Consider the following 16815-nt stretch of genomic DNA (forward strand, 5'->3'; position numbering starts at 1 on the left):
TTGTCCCACCTCCTACCTGGTCTCAGACTGTTCCTCATCCATCTTGAGTTCTTAAGGCCACACACACCCCATCTTGATTTCAAGGACTTTCTATAGGATTCTTGTACCCACCAGGCCCCTTCCTTGTATCCTTGCAGTAGCCTCTGCCCCACCAGGACCTTTTATGCTTTACGTTCATAGCACCCATCTCATGTATTAGATTATAGATACTATTCATATATCTCATTTCTTCACCTGAACGAGCAACTCTTTGAAGTGAAAATGTCTTTTTGATACATCAGTGTCAACCTCCTTGTTCAATACCGATAGGCAAATGTTAAAAGACAAATCATTGCTGGGGGCTTATACCTGTAATCCTAGCTTACTCAGGAGGCTGAGATCTGAGGATCATGGTTTAAAACCAGGCTAGACAGGAAAGTTTGTGAGACTTTTATCTCCAATTAACTTCCAAAAAAATAAAGCTGCAAGTGGATCTGTAGTTCAAGTAATAGAGTGTTGTCAGCCTTGTGCAAAAAGTTCAAGGATAGCACCCAGACCCTAAGTTCAAGTCCCAGGACTGACGCACGCGCACAAGCACACACACACACACACACACACACACACACACACACACACACACACACACACAAAGCCAATAAGTTAAAACTATTCAGTTGAAAAGATCATGATCCTGTATTGTCCTATTGCTCCTAAATACATGCTTATTTCTCACAGAATAAACTTTGAAAATATTAAAACAAACTCTCTAACACCCAGTTTCCTGTGGTATCTTCCTCATTGTGTTTTAAGAATTGAAGATGCATGTTTCTGTTCCATTGATCAAAAGGACTGCTTACTATGGAGTGAAATGGATGGACAGACAGATAATCTCAATCTCTGCCTTCATTTCAAAGACTTCTCTGTTCCATTAGACTTACATGATGTTTCCTGCTTATATTCCTATCCATTTGAACTTGAATGTCTATTTTTTGCATAACCCAAACAAATGCTACATTTCCAAGCTATGTTTCCCCATAAAGAATTCTTGACTCATTTTCAAAACAATATCATCAAGACTGTCAAGAACACGAGTTTTTTTGGCCCTTGTCCAGAGAATGCGAATAGTCGTGGGGATCCTCAGAGTGAGAGACTCTCACAGGAGTTTTCAAGCTAATCTCATTTAATTTGGAACCAGGCAGAAAATTCTTCTGTTGTCCTAGGGCACTGCACTACTTTCTTTTTAAGGAAAAGCTTTCCTTTTTCTTCAAGTTAGAAGTTCTTTGGTGGTGGTTTTCCCATGGATAGAAGAATCTAGAAGAAATAATGCTTCTGTAACAAGATTCTCTTAGTCACCCACACAGGAACTCAAGTAGAAACCTGTGTTGCCTCAAAATACTGAGCAAAATAAGTAAATATCAAAAACTTGTATTTTCTCCATAGAACAGATAGGAGACCAAACATTTGTTGTAATATAAAGCCCTGCTGCCTAGGGGCTCTATAATTACAGATTTCCATGATCCCCATTTTCTACAGCCCTAAAAATTGGAATGAAAATAGGACCCAACTCATTGGGTTGTTCGAAAGGTTAAATTACTTAACACAAAACACTGAGACCAGTATATAGATAAGAGAATTCACTCCATAAGTGAGTGTTAGTTATTATGATAACCACCATTAGTCCTTTCACAAATGAGCTTTGAGGCCCAAGTCAGGAGACTGAAAACAGAGGCAAGGTAGTAGAGTGATATGTTCTTAGTCATTGGAGACACTTAGGGCAAAATTCAATCTCCATCAATTACTTGTTCCATGACTTTGGAATGTTAACAAAAAATCCCTAAAGCTCAGTTTCTTCACCTGTAAAGACATCTATTCTTCATAGGCCCAATACATGGCCTATAATAATTGCCTAGTAGATGTCCAGTGAAATAACATTTTTGTTATTTTTTATCTTCCCTTTTTGTCACTCATTGCTCAGTACATGCTTACAAGATACCACCTTTGTCTCTGAATTCAAGCTCTCAAATGAGACCTGAGGATAAAAATTAAAAATGAAACCCTGCAGGCATTATCCTCAGCTCCCCATCCAGGGTATCCTCCTGGGCAAGTCATGTCACAATGGGTGACAGAGAACAAATGTATATCAAAACTTTGGAGTTCCTGCTGCTCACTTGCAGGCTTGTTCCTTTGTCAACTGTCTTCAAGGAAAAGTTCTTAAAACTGCTTGAGTCTCAAATACATTGTGTTTTGTGCAGGATCATGACTGACTGCACATTTTGATGGAATACTGTCTATTTTTCCAAAACTCATTAATTTTCTAACAATTTTTAGACTACGAGACTAATATTATGCCAAGGAAGAAATAACTCACAAATGTATCCAAATTTATTTAATGAATAGAATACATTCACAAAAGTATAAATGACTTCTGATAAGCAAATGGCAAAAGAAAGGGGGTAATTAAAAATATAAACCATTTTGTACCCCTTTCATCTTACAGCAACTTTTATTGTGAGTAGCTGTGTTTTAGAGAGACAGGAGACTAGAGAGATGGAAACACTTTTCTTAGCAACTGAGCTGTCTATTTGCAACTGTTATGCAAGTAGGTCACCCTAAGCCTCTTTTAAAAGTTGCTCAATAGCATACTTGATAGGCAAAGGGGCCGTTTGGATCAAAATTGAGCATGACAGAAATAAGGACATCACTGATAATTATTGACAGGTTCAGGGAGTAGTCTAAAACCTTGGGATTTATGCTATTGTATTTCCTTTAGAATTTAACAATGATTAACGAACATGCTTATAAAAGCCAATAAGTCATCATCCACAAATATGAATCAGGCCTCTTACCAATACAATGCACCTTCCAATGCCTTCTAACATCTCTTCTCTGTATTATGCACATTCAACTCCAGAACCAATGTGTAGGTACTTTAAGTATTTTATACTGCAAAGATGAAAATCTGAACTGCTGTATATAATCTAGGATGTATCCATTTACTTTTTTTGTTAAGTGCTGATACTGAGACTTGAACTCAGTCTAAGTGTTGTCCCTGAGTTCCTTTTGCTCAAGGTTAGTGCTCTACCATTTCAGCCACAGTGCCACTTCCGGTGGAGTAGTTTATTGGAGATAAAAGTCTCACAGACTTTTCTGCTGGTCTGACTTCAACATTCAATCCTCAGATCTCAGACTCCTAAGTACCTAGGATTATAAGCATAAACTACCAGCACCAGCAGTTTTTCATTTTTTCTATGTATTTAATGTGTTCAAGAGGGCACTTATCAGTACATGCTCTCTCTCTCTGTTTTGTGCACATGTGTGCACTTTCTCACTCTCTCACTCCCATATATATACACAAAACTGTATATTTTAACTCATATATTCCTCATCAGAACTTGTGAGTAAAAAGAAAATGTTTTCAGAAACAAAGGTGTGATTTCCAACACTTCCTCCCTATTTTCAAGATCTGTAATAGAAAACAAAAGGGCTATTTTTAAATTGTCTAGTGCAGGATCAAAACACATTTCCCAAAGGAAATTCTCCAACAGTCTATCCTATCATGCATTTTTAACAAAGTCACAGAAGTAGAAGAAGGCTATAAAAGCTTGAAAAAGGAAAGGTTCTGAGTTGTAGTTTCAGGTTGCATGGTGTGTCATAAAATAGCAGTAAGCAAAAGAGACAACTTCTTGAGAAAGCAGAAGCATATTAAAGTCATCTTCATCTTCACAGTCCCAAATAACACTTCAGCTCTCCTTGGCAGTGTGGCAAAAGATTTTCAAATAAGGAATGGAAATTTCTCTACACATCTAGCTGAGTTATATATCACCTTGATGTTTAGCAACATTGCCATTCTGCTAAGAGCAATAGAAAGAATAAATACCAAACTGCTTGTCCAGTAGGACACCAGCTCAAAAAAAAAAAATACCACATTGATCCGGGTACTTTTTTCTTCCTTTCACAGTAAGACTAGATGAATTTCAAGGTTAGGAGTATTCTGGAAGAAGGCTAAAGTATTTCAGGGGAAGCTGTAAATTTTCCTTGAAGTTCTCTTCCAAGATTTTGCTGAGGACTAAGAAGCAAATCTTTCCTATGGTTCCAAGAGCTAACTCTAATCTGTTTTATATATATAACTGAAAACTATATTCCCTACCTCTATTATGCCTTCCCCAGGCTGGCTACCATGGGAGACACATGAGCTGTAGCTGAGAACTCTGAGAAGGAGCTGGAATTTGTTACCATCATCAGTATTTTGCCAAGTTCTATACTCTCTCTAGAGAAACACAGACCTCACCAGTCTTCTTTTGTGTTGATTAGTGGCAGTGGCAAGCTGTCTTTCTGCTCACTAGGGAGGCAGTGCAGGGCTGAGGAAAGCTCAAGCTTTGCGAACAGGGAGGTTTGGGCTGCTGCTCCTATTTGCCCACTCTGTGTTGTCCTTGAATGTTTACATCTCTGTCAAATTTCCTCAATGTCCTAGCCATAATAGCCTTCACCATTGTTGTGTAGATCATAGACAATGGCATTACATGGATATGTCAAGCTCCCTTCAATACTACCTATATATAGATCACAGATCCCACATACTGTATGACTTTCTCATTATGATTCCCTTCCTATTTCCCACTGGGAATTAGTCATTGTAATGTCCACCCCTGGGAGGGCTCCATGTAGATGCCCCCTACCTGTTTATGTCTGCCCCCAGTACCTGAGTTACCTAGGAAACTGGCACACCTGGAGGCAGTTACCTCCTCCTTCTCTGAGGTCACATCCGATCCACCTGGCCATATATCCCACCTTTTCCTATATGATCTCACTCAACACAGTCCCCCACTCTCTTTCCTTTTCTCTCTTACTCTCTCTTGCTCTTTTCTCCTTTTCTCTTCTTCCTTCCCCTCTGTTTCCCCACACCTCCATCTTGTGAGGGCTGGCAGTTTGCTTTACACCTCCCCTCCCCCCCCCCAAAAAAAAAACACCTCCTTTCTGCCTGAACCATGTGGCAGGTTTCCTTTCTGGCGAAACTTACAGTCATGTCAGGAAAAAAAACAAAACAAAACAAAACAAAACATGATGTCCCTAAAGTTCTCTTTAACCTAATATAACTTCCTGTATTTTAGGAGATTCTTTTTTTAAAAAAAAAAGTTCAAGTCTCATGGTGATCAGCAGAGACATATCCAAATATCCCATCTCCACATTTACAATAAAAAGAAAAATTCACACATTATGAAGTTGATACTCCAATGTCTGTGAGCCAGTCAGGGAAGCTCTGGGTTTGCATGAACTGAAACCATTTGTGCATACTTGAAATTTCTGAATTGTCAAAGTAGAAACTGAGTCCAATGTAGAGCTAGTGAGAAGTCCTCTGTCTCCTAAATCTTCTTTTATTTTCTAGACCTTTCCATTCGTTCCCCAGACAAATTCAAGTCTCCCTTTCCTAAATCAACAACAAGAAAAAAAAACTGTTTTATCTCGTTTCTTTGTAGGTATGGCTGGATCTCTTGTCTCATTCCAATTTTCTGTGCTGAGAAATCTCTACCGGTCATCTGTATTTTATTTCCCATTCATATAGCCACTCAAAGCATTACACTTCTGTTCTCATTCTCCTGAAACCAACCCAATGAGCACCAATGATTGTTTAAAATGTTATTTCCAATGGCCACACTGTCCTAGGCCATCAATGGACGATGTTGATCACATCCTCTTATGGAAACATCCAGCTTCTTTGGCTCTTATAGTTATCAGCCTCAACTCTTCATACCTACCAGATTCCTTCTGCTTCATTTACATCTCTACCTCCTTCCTATACTTAACCTTTAAATGTGCTTTTAAAGCTCTATTCTCAATGTCTGCTGTATCTTTTTATATCTTCTCATTGGGTAATAGCATCTACACTCAAGATTTTAACCACTGTCTTTACACTGAATGTTCCCATGCTGTAGTTGTACCAGACCTTCTGGTTCTTACATCCAAGACCTGGTAGAAACTTCCACCCACTTAGATGTTTCCCAGGCAGCTCAGAAATGACTATATCCTTTTCTATACTAAACATGATGCTTTTCTTGAAATTGGGCCCATTCTTAGCATCATCAAACAGCTGCCTGAAATCAATATTTGGGCTCACTGTCTTTCTGACTTCTTATCCCCCCCAAGCACCACATTGCAACAACTTGATCCCCTTTGTGATATTTCTTAACTCCTTACCTTTCATATCTAATACCCCTCCCCAAATTCAGGTTCTCAGCATCTCTCAGGCCACTGGATGGTCCTCTGATTAGCACCCCACAATGAACCCCTCTTCCTCACTGGAAAGCCTCACAATGATTCCATGAACAGGTACAGAATGAACAGGTAGGTCCAGGTGGAGAAATCAATGTGTAAAGACAAGGTAACAAACAGTACAAGAAATGTATCCAATGCCTAACATATGAAACTGTAACCAATCTGTACATCCGTTTGATAATAAAGATTTGAAAAAAAAAAAGACAAAGTCACACACATAGCTCTTCCAGAAGGATCTCATCTACATATTGCATGTCTTTATTTCTACTCAAATGCAACTCTCTAGATTTCTTATTGGTACTGAGTTAACCTACACCTTTTCAAAGAAATTATTTCGGGCTGAACTAACAGCCAATCTATATTTACTACTTGTAATGAAAATGCTTGGACTAATGCAGAATTCCTTTTACTCTCAAGCAGAAGGACAGATATGTGTTTACTCCCATGAGTCTGTGGCATCACCAAAGATAGGGACCGTGACTATAAACTCCATGCATGTATAACCTAGTAATGGCATATTACCTTACAGGCAGCAGGCACTTGAATGTTTGTTGGTAGAGTAAATATTGTTTTGGGGAGTTTAGTTGTTTTTTTTTTTTTGTTTTTTTTTTTTTGTCATGGGGCTTGAACTCAGGGCCTGGGCACTGTCTCTGCTTTTTTGCTCAAGACTAGCACTCTACCACTTTGAACCACAGTACCACTTTCGGTTATCTGATGGTTCATTGGAGATAAGAATCTCATGAGCTTTCTTGCCCAGGCTGGCTTTGAACACTGATCCTCAGATCTCAGCCTCCTGAGTAGCTAAGATTACAGGTGTGAGCTACCAGCACCCAGTTAGAATAACTATTCTTTAGCAATATTTTTTATAAAACACATGATTTATTCATGATCGTATGAAGTAATGGTTTGAGACCAGTCTATTTTTTCCTTAGCCCACAGAACCCTTCATCCCACACACATACATTTCTCATAAAGTAAAGGAGGCATATATTCTCACCAATCTCATTAAATTGTAAACCTCATCCTCTGGCTTCTCCATCTGTCAGATCTCTATGAGACTCGTCCCTAGAACAAATAACCTTCCTAGCATTTCCCATCAAGATGGGACTAGTAATACAACACCCTTGAGTTTGTTAGAAATACCACTTTTCAATAGTTAGCTCAGTCAAGTCAACTTTTGCAAAACAAAACACTTTTCAGACACAGCAGGACTGCTTTCAAGGTTGGACTGGATTGTTTGTGATGGCAGAGGATCAAGGTACCAGAGCAGCGCTGATGGGTAAATAATCCCTGAGCTATTTGTCCACTGACATGTCACAGAGGAAGTGGACCATGTATTAGCAAGGCAAGCTGAAATCTTGCTTCAGCATTATATCTGGATATGAGAACATAAGCTTTTAAAGTCCTTGAAGTCCCAAGGTAGGAAGGATAACTAAACACAACCTCTCTCACTCCAGAGGAAAATGTCAAAGGTTTTGGATTTTCATTTCTCTGTCAATCACAATGAGAATATCGGCAATCATTTACATTTTGTTGATATCGCATACTCTGTCAGGCATTGTAAGGAGGCTGTAATCTCTGTTCTCAAATAACATTACACTCTGATGAGAGAATGGCATGTGGATTCCACTAAGAAGCCACAAATAAGAATAGTCACTGAGTGGAATGTGAGGAGACCTATAACAAGGGAGGGAAGGAAAAGGTGTATGATGTCAGGGACAATCATGGAATGTTTAAAGAAAGCACTGAACCTTAAAGCGTGCATGGCATGTTTCTACAACAAAAATTACTTAGGACACTTCTTATAAAGATGCAAAGGATTATTTTCCTTCAAGTGTTATTGGTTCAAGTTCAAGATCAAGTGGCGCCATGCATGTAGCCTTTGGTGAGGGTGGAGCACACCTCAGCAGGGATGCTTAGAAGAGCAAAATGATCCCATCTCAAACTGGAACAGAGAAAGGGAAAGAAGAGTCAGGTTCTTCAATTTCTGTGGAGGGCACAGCTTCAGTCACCTAAGAGCCTTCTTTCAGGCTTTACCTCCTAGAGGGCTATAGCCCCTTCCTAAACTCCTACTGTAGGGACCAAGCCTTTCACATACAGATCCTTGGGGATATAAACAACTAAATCACACCTAAAGGCTGAAAGTGTTTAAAATAGCTCAGAGTAAGTGAGGACAATAGGAAAGAATAATCCAGGTACAGTGACAAATCTTGTTCCTAAGTTACTTCTTTACTTATCACTAGCAATCTGTTTCTTAGTGTTTAACACTACTACTTCCAGATGGATAATCAGATACCTAGTCCTAATCCTAAATACACAAATACACTGTTATAATCAAGCTGATTCAAACAAGCACAAGGAAAGCTGAGGGAGAGTGAAAGGAAGATGGGTAAGTATGAAAATCAGGGTCAATCGGCTAGGATGACCGGACGTGTAGGCCGGACTTCCTGTGTCAGGCCTCTCTGAGAGCCTTGAAAAGCAAGCAATGTTGAATAGGGTCTGTTCCTATGGTGACCTAACAAAGGAGAACCTGCTATTTTAAGAATCAGGTCTCTTTGTGAATCTTATATCCCAAGATGCATGCCAAAAAAAGAGTAGCTGTAGGCTAAGCCACATGAAGATAGTAATGAAAAGCATAAAGCCCTAGAGCAAGAAGTTATTTTTTTTTCTTCCCAACATATTGTGACCTTGGCTGACTTCTACAATTATGAAAAGGGAAACATCCTAAAAATCCCCAGATGTCTTCTTGGGGAGCAAGCCAGAATCTGGAGAGCAGCTCCCCACTTGGCATTCCCTAATCTGAGTAGAGAGGGACTTAGATAAGACCTTGGCCTGGAGAGGAAGGAGGTGGGCCTAAATAGGAAGGAGGCAGGCCATACAGAACCTCCATCCTGCTGTTGAGGCAGATAGTCCAGGTGGCTAAGTGCCAAGTGGAGGGGTCAGGAGAGAGAGCACCACAAGAGCCGAACAGACAAGGAGGCCAAGGTTGAAACCTGCCTGATGCTGAGGGGTGAGAGATTAACATTGTCTGGGGCTCATGGAAGCCTTCCTTAGTACTGGAGTGGACTGAGTGAAGGACTGACCCCCACCCTATTGTCTCATGTGCATACAGGCACCAGGCAAGACCTTAGGTATGCCCAGACCTGCTTTGATGTGCAGGCAGGGCAGTTCACCTAAGCCCCGCTATAAACAGTCCATTGTGGGCCCTCAACTTCCTAGCCCTAAGGGCTTTTTTATTAACCTCTGCCTCCTTTACTTAGACCCCACATAAGCCTGCTCCCAAATTCACCCCCTCATTCAACCTCCAAGCCCTGGAAGGTCTGTGCCCCTGGCTGGCAATAAGCAGTCCTTGCTTGTTAACAATGGAGTCCAGCCTATTCCTTTTCCGTTCTCCTTCATTTTCCTAACACTGAGCTGAGGTACCAGGTGTGTGGGACAGAGAGAAGGGAAGTAGCTGGATGGGAGGAAGAATGATGGGGGCAGGGACCAAAGCATTTATGACACAAACCAAAAATATATAGAGGAAAATATGTAAGCTATTGAGAGAGATGGCAAACCAAGTACGAAATGCAATCTTATGGCTTTACATTCACACTTCTTTCTACCACACAAATGTGAGATGAGGCTTAAAATAGAGCCCGTAATAAGAAAAGCAGGGCTCTTCATCTACTTGGAATGAAGAACAAATGGCAAACCTACAAGAAAAGAAAATTACTCTCTCCTTGGCTTCTCAAAAGCTGTATTGGAAAGTCATTGGAATTAGAATAATTAATGTTTACTTCTAATGTTGATAATGTTGACAAAGTACAGATCTAGTTGTAGTTAAAGGCAAGAATAACAATGGGTTACATGCATAAAGTGCTCACTGTGTTAAATGGATTCACATATTAAAGCTTCACAACAATCTTAATAATATTTTTGTTATCATCTCCAACAGTCAAGGAAACTGAGATACAGAGAGAACAAAGCACTTGCCTAGAAAGAACAGAGCCTGAATTCTAATTTAACAAAGCTGCCCAGATTAGGCTTTGTATTAACCACAATGCTTAAGCTGCTTCTTGTGATAAGGAATACACACAGACATTTTCACAATTGGATGCTGGATTTGTCCAATCAGCAGATTCATTCAAGAAATATTTCTTGTGTACCTACTATGTGCCAGAGCTCTTTTTTTGTGCTGAGGAATGGAGATCAGAGGGTGTGTAAATGTGGCTGTGACATAAAAAGCTGGTGCTTTGTGGTTTGGTAGGCCCAAAGCATTGCAGTTTGGGGATGTGTGAAGTCCTTCTCATGTCTGCTGTATAACTAGATTGCTGATGAAGAGTTTGCAATACAACCATGTTCCCCAGGCCATGACCTGGAGAAGACAGAGATGTTAGTAGCAATGCAGAAGAAAGAACCAGAAGAGAAGCAAGGAGACAAGGGCCTGCCCTAGAATGCCACTGACTTGGCCCATGACCATGAGTGGCAGTGCCTCAGTGGGCCCCAAAGTGAAATGAGGAACTTGCACTGGACATCCTCTAAGGTTCATCTCCAGGACTAAGGCTCCTAGGAAGAGCCAAGGTAGCCCCTGTGCTGTGGTTAGGTATGATGCAGTGCAGACTCACATTAACATAGGAGCCATGTGATACTGCCGAGAGAGTCTGGTCTATTTTCTGGTCCAGCAGGCATTCAAGGAATGTTCCAGACTAGGGCTGGCTTCTAACTCCTATACAATGGGGGTATGCTTCTGCTTGGGGAGCTCTCAAAAGACAATGAGCAAAGGTAATGCAATCCTGGGGACAGGGACTTGGTAGCATCAGGACAAGAGCTCATACGCAGGGAGGAAAGAACTGACCTTCCTCTTAGAGGACCTTGCCCAAACTTCAGCTTCCAGCTAGGCCTCAAAAGATACTAGGCCAAATTTCTCACTGTTAATAATAACTGGCACATGATTCTGTGCAGAACTGAAACTCACACAGCCAAGGAACTGGAAGCCTCCCTATGGAGCAGGAATAAAAATGGGTGAAGAAAGAAGTTATAAGAAAGACACATACACATGTACCTACAACGCGACCCTCTATACTCCAAGATGGCCCCTACCCTAGCATAGGTTATTTTATGCTAGACCCCTGGTCACCTTCCCGCCTCCAGTATTACTTATCACCTGCTCCCAGGTACACACCCATCTGGACTATTCTGTCTCTCCTGTTTCTCCATCCTTGCCCTGTATAGTGGAGAAATAAAGCAGATCCTCCTTACAGGTGTCTTTAATTTCTTTTTCCTTCCTCTTAACCCAACATTTCCACATATACCTTCCTTCCAAGGTGTTTGTGTGGTCAAGACTTCTTATTAAGTAGAAATACCTGGGCCTGTTTTCTCTTCCTCCCCTTTCTCCTCCTCCTTCCCTTTCTCCCCTCCCTCTCCCCCTCCCCCTTCTCCTCCTCCCCCTCCTTCTCCTTCTTCTCCCTCCTCCTCCTTCCTCCGTCTTCCTCCACCTCCTTCTCCTCCCCCTCCCTTCCTCCCTCCTCCTTTTCCTCCCTCCCTCCCTCCTCCTCCTCCTCCTCCTCCTCCTTTCTCTTCTTGATGTCTCTCCTTTCCTCAGTTACTCCAATGGCTTCCTTGCAGAGTTAAAATTCCAGATATGAAGCCACAATGTCTGAAAATGTGGGTGAAACCTAAAGGCACTCAATCACTAATTTCAATTATAGAGCCAACTGTATGTACAGTCTCTAAGATACCTCGGTCAGAGTTTCATGATGTTTCCATTTTAGTTCAGAACCACAGCTTACAGAGGCCCACTATCTGTCAAGGTAAGATTGAATAAAGATTTTTTAATAAAGACTTTTTTAAATTAAAGACAAGTAAATAAAGAAGGCTTCAAGGCCAGACATGGCAATACACATCTCAGCTACACAGGAGGCAGAGACCAGGAGGTTCATGGTTTAGGGCCAGCCCAGGCAAAAAGCTAACAAACCCCATCTCATGAAACAAGCTAAGCATGGTGGCTCACATCTGTAAACCCAGCTACAAGGAAAGCATAGATTGGGGGAATCTAAGTCAAAGGCTGGCCTCTAGTAAAAGTGTAAGATATATCCAAAAAAATTCTGTAGCAAAAAGTAACTAAAGGGCTGGGGCCATGGAACAAGTAGTAAAGTGCCTGCCTAACTATCATAAGGCCCTAAGTTCAAATCTAGTTTTACCAAAAAACAAAGAGAGGAAGGAAGGAAGGAAGAAAGGAAGGAAGGAAGGAAGGAAGGAAGGAAGGAAGGAAGGAAGGAAGGAAGGAAGGAAGGGGAAGGAAGGAAGGTCGGTCCCAAATACCTATTTCTTCAATTGAAGTTAAACCTAGGATTTAGAAACAAGTTCCAGTTTAAGTCTGACATGATCTCATTTCTCTTGTCAAGTTAGAATTTTTTTCACAAAAATCTATAAAAAGCAGAGACAATACTCAAGAAAACATAGCAACCACTAGAAGGAAAAATCAGAAGTGAGACAGGGCTGGAGGAGGGGGGGGGCAGTGTCTGATCATTCTGCTGCCACAATTCCCTGGGGGAGTACCCTCCATTGGGCACCAGTCCATCACACTGCTCCATCAAAATCGTATGCCCTGTGGAGATAAAGCATATTTCAAAATAGGACTAGGGGACATTGGAGTTGTAATCAGAGATGCTTAGAGATGAAGCAAAAGGGACCAGATAGGCCTCACACAATTTCAGACAGCATAAGAGATCTTTTGAGACAAGGGTAATGCTTCAGGGATCTCTAGGTCTCACCTTGTGTGATGAAATTCTAATGTACAGATTTGCTTCTGACTTACCCACTGTGAAATAAACCACTGACCATCAACATAACAACAGTGCCATTTGTGTCCCAAGGATTTGTGGGTTACAGTTTCTGAAACTCACAACTTTCTATGGAGCCAGCCAGCAGCCAAGAGGTGTGTGGAACCTGTTTTGAAAGGTTTCTGCAGCAAGATGAAGTAAATTTACAGAGAACCTTGGGGACAGCTTTGCCAAATTTCATCCTGGAACACTTTTTTAATTATCTTTCATTCACCAACCTAGAATTGGGTTTATACAGGAAATTCTTAGTGATGGCTTCTGAACAGGCAACCACAGCAACTGGCACTCATGTATTTCACACCCCCACCCCCTACACACACCCCTTCAAATCCGCAGTGTCCAAGTTCTGGCCTTTGAAACTTAGGTCTGCAACCACAAGTTGAACCCGCCTGCTCTGTCCTGGAGAGGGCAGAGGAGGACGAATGAGCTTCCTCCAGCCAAGCCAGTTGTCCCAGGTATGAGCCAGAAAGCAATGGCTAGTAAAAAGAAAGCAGCAGGCAAGTCACAGTGCCTGCTTTATAGTATTAAAGTGTCATCACCTTTTCCTATAAGCACCTTCCTGTTTTCCCTGAAGGAGACGGTTTAACTGCCATGCAGGGCAGGGGTGCCAGCTCAGCGTAGCACTTCCTGCAGGCTCAGGAGGCCCTGTGCTCCGCATCCTGTGGCCTGCTCAGACCAGGACTGGTGGCAGCCTGAGGCTGGAGAAAGGGGTCAGGGCCTCAGGTTCCTGGTTTAGGAATGATGTTCATTGCTTTGTTTTGTTGCTTTTTTTTCTTCAGGGCTCCACCAAAACAAAGCAAGCAAGAGACCTTGCTCAAGATTCAAGGAGCATTTTTGCTCCCAGGCTTATGCAAGTGGTTTCTCTACCTCCCTCAGTCCTGCCCCTACTCAGGATCAACATCACTGAGGAGTGTGTGTGTGTGTGTGTGTGTGTGTGTGTGTGTGTACATATTGGGGATATCTAGGGCTCCCCAAGTGTAGTCCCAAGGCCACCAGCAGCAGCCCCAGCAACAGGGAACTTTTGAAAAAAATTGCCGGCACTACCTTATCCCAGACACACTGAATCTCAGGGAGGAGCAGCAAGCTGTGATTACACAACAAGCCCCAGTCTACTCTGAGGCAGCAAAAGTTCCAGAAGCCTTACTCTAGAGAAAAATACTCCAAAGCCAAATTCCTAAGACATAGAACCATGTCTCAAAAATGCTGTCACTCAAACTGGGTTTGGTGGCTCACAGCTATAATCCCAGCTACTCAGGAGACTGAGATCTAGGGATCAAGGTCCGAAGCCAGATTGAACAGAAAAGTCCATGAGACTCCTATCTTCAAGTAGCCAACAAAAATCCAGCAGTAGAGCCTTGACTCAAGTGGTAGAATGTCAGCTTTGAGTGAAAAAGCTAAGGGAGAGTGCCCAGGCCCTGAGTTCAAGCCATATTATAGGCACGCTCTCTCTCTCTCTCTCTTTCTCTCTCTCTCTCTCTGTGGGTGTGTGTCTCTCTCACTCTGTCTGTCTCTGCCTCTCCTCTCTCTCTCTTGTTCTCTCTCTCTCTCTCTCTCTCTCACACACACACACAGCTTTCCCTCAATGATAGCAGGTAAAGAGGTAATGTGCTGTCATTAAAGAATTTTTCCTAATGCAATGAACAAGGTAGGAATACCCTTATAGCAAACCAAGAATTGCTTTTTGCCAGATACCTGGTCAGCATTACAGAAAAATACAGGTTCCAACTGAATCAGTTCTTTCCTGTGTCTTTCTCTAATTAGACAGCTCAGACTTTGCCACCACGTGACACAGAGCAGTCATTTAAATATTTGAAGACAGCCTCCTGCAATGCTAACCTACCTGTCAGTGAAGCTCAGAGAAGCTCATACAAAGATCCCCAAAGGAGCCTGAAAGGAATGTGCTGTAGTAACAGTTTGTTCTAACCAGGCTCTGGGATCCATGCTGGATGGTTCGGGGTCTGGGGATAAATGCATAGGGATGGAGACTGGATGGCTTCTTTTATAGTACTCATGTCTTCTAGAAAGAGACTTTCTTGTCTAAATGGTTCTGGCTATCAAGCTTCAAAATGGGGAAGCAATAGAGACAGTGAGGGAAGGATGAAGGACCACCAGTGTTAGCAGCTGAAAACCGGAGGACTAATAGTTATTCCAATTTAAAAACAATAACAACAACAAAAAAGGAGTTACATCTGAATATTCAATTTAAAGTTTCCTACCACCACTCAAAAGGTGTGAAACACTAAGACAGTGGCCAATGCCTTCTGCCTAGTGACTTCAGTCTTTGGCAGTGGAACTTCCTCTTTGTTCCAGTGCTGGATTAAATACAGAATGATGAGTATCAAACCAAGCAAGAAAGCCACCATGGAGGAGGAAGGGAGGCACAAGAGGTGTGTGTGGGGGGGAGGTCTCACCCCCTGAAGTCCTTTCACAGAAGCATATTTCTGCCAAGCTGGCTGAGAAATAATCACACTAAGTGTTGCCAGGTCACACTTGATGTGCGAGCTGACTGATCAGCAGCAAGGCTGATGATGGTCTGCAGGAAGCACTCAGCTGGTAACAATCTCCCTTCCCTGAGGAAGTGCTGGGCTCACATGCACATGCGTGGGCTGCTACCTGCGGCCAGGTACCCGAAGTACCCCTCTCCCCCTCTTCCTTGGCCATCACTGGCCTCATAGCTGAAAGTTTGAAGGAGGATCCATGACTCACACTTTTCCTCCTGAAGGAAATCAGCTCCAAGATAACATTTCCCACATGGAAAGGGGAGAGGAAAAAAAAAAAATAAACCAGCCAAGGAAGAAGAAAGTTCATCTTAGGCCCCTCCCCGCAAAGCTCTCTTACCTTCCTCGTTTAAAATCCATGGCAGAAATTCCATCATTGAGTCAAAACCACAAGTGCCCTCTTCAAAGGCGCACGACCCGGCTGGCAGGTCCAGGGCACTGGAAAGCTGCAGGGCTGCAGGCACAAAGAGACTTTCAGTTCGGTTCCAGCCCTGCAGCTTTCACACCACCCCGGGGAGGGGTGACTACCTGGTAAAAGTGGGGGGCAGGAGTGTGGAAAGGGGCTGGAGAGGAATGCACTACTGCCCTCTCTCCCCCCACCCCCAAACAACAAACTCCCGGGGCTTCCACTGCATGTCCCCAGGCTGGCCCCTTCTAGTGGGGAATCCGGGGGGACAGCTCAGCGGGCACTCTTCAGCAGTTATAGGTGTGAGTCTCGAGGGCGGCCCCCCCCGGGGGGGGGCTCCCCAGATCTCTGCCTTACCTTGAACCATCAACAGGAAGCTCCTTAGCAACATGATCGCGCTTCAGGGTGGGGGACCAGGCGGGGGGGCAGGCTGGGAGTCGCTGCTTCAAGGGAAGGAGAGCAAGATGCTGGCACTGGGCCGGAGTGAGCCGCGCGCAGGTAAAGTGCGCTCAAGCACAGCTGCCCAACTTTGCGGAGGAGCGCGCGCTGTGGTGACGCGGGTCCCCGGGAGCCAAGCGCGCCGCACTGGGCTGCAGCCACCCGGCAGACCGCGGCCCAGCTGGCCCCGGGCGATGGCGGGGCTGGGCAGGGAGGAGACAACTGCACACTTTAGCAAGGCCAGCCACCACGGGGGCAGAGAGGTCGGCACGCAGCGCCTTCTTCCAGGATTTTAAAGCTTGGGATGAGAGAAGGTTTGCAGACACTTGGAAGGGGCTGGCCTACCAGGAGTCCCTCTGCTGGACGGGGACCAAAAAACGCCTGCCCCGCCCATCTGCGG

General features: G+C 43.2%; 1 protein-coding gene across 2 annotated transcripts in view; it reads right to left on the reverse strand.

Moving 5' to 3' along the window:
• The window catches only part of Mamdc2 (MAM domain containing 2), a 152504-nt gene extending 136069 nt beyond the window's left edge, over positions 1 to 16435 (reverse strand). For both annotated transcript variants that reach the window (XM_048332783.1, XM_048332791.1), the window contains exons 1-2: positions 16335 to 16435; positions 15912 to 16025 (exon numbers count right to left, since the gene is read on the reverse strand). In XM_048332783.1, coding sequence (XP_048188740.1) covers positions 15912 to 16025; positions 16335 to 16368 — 148 coding nt within the window. In that variant the 5' untranslated portion in view covers positions 16369 to 16435. The remainder of the gene's footprint in view (positions 1 to 15911; positions 16026 to 16334) is intronic.
• Positions 16436 to 16815: the final 380 nt, after the last annotated feature.

The sequence above is a fragment of the Perognathus longimembris genome, chromosome 1 (genome assembly GCF_023159225.1).
Source record: "Perognathus longimembris pacificus isolate PPM17 chromosome 1, ASM2315922v1, whole genome shotgun sequence".
Taxonomy (NCBI): Eukaryota; Metazoa; Chordata; class Mammalia; order Rodentia; family Heteromyidae; genus Perognathus; species Perognathus longimembris.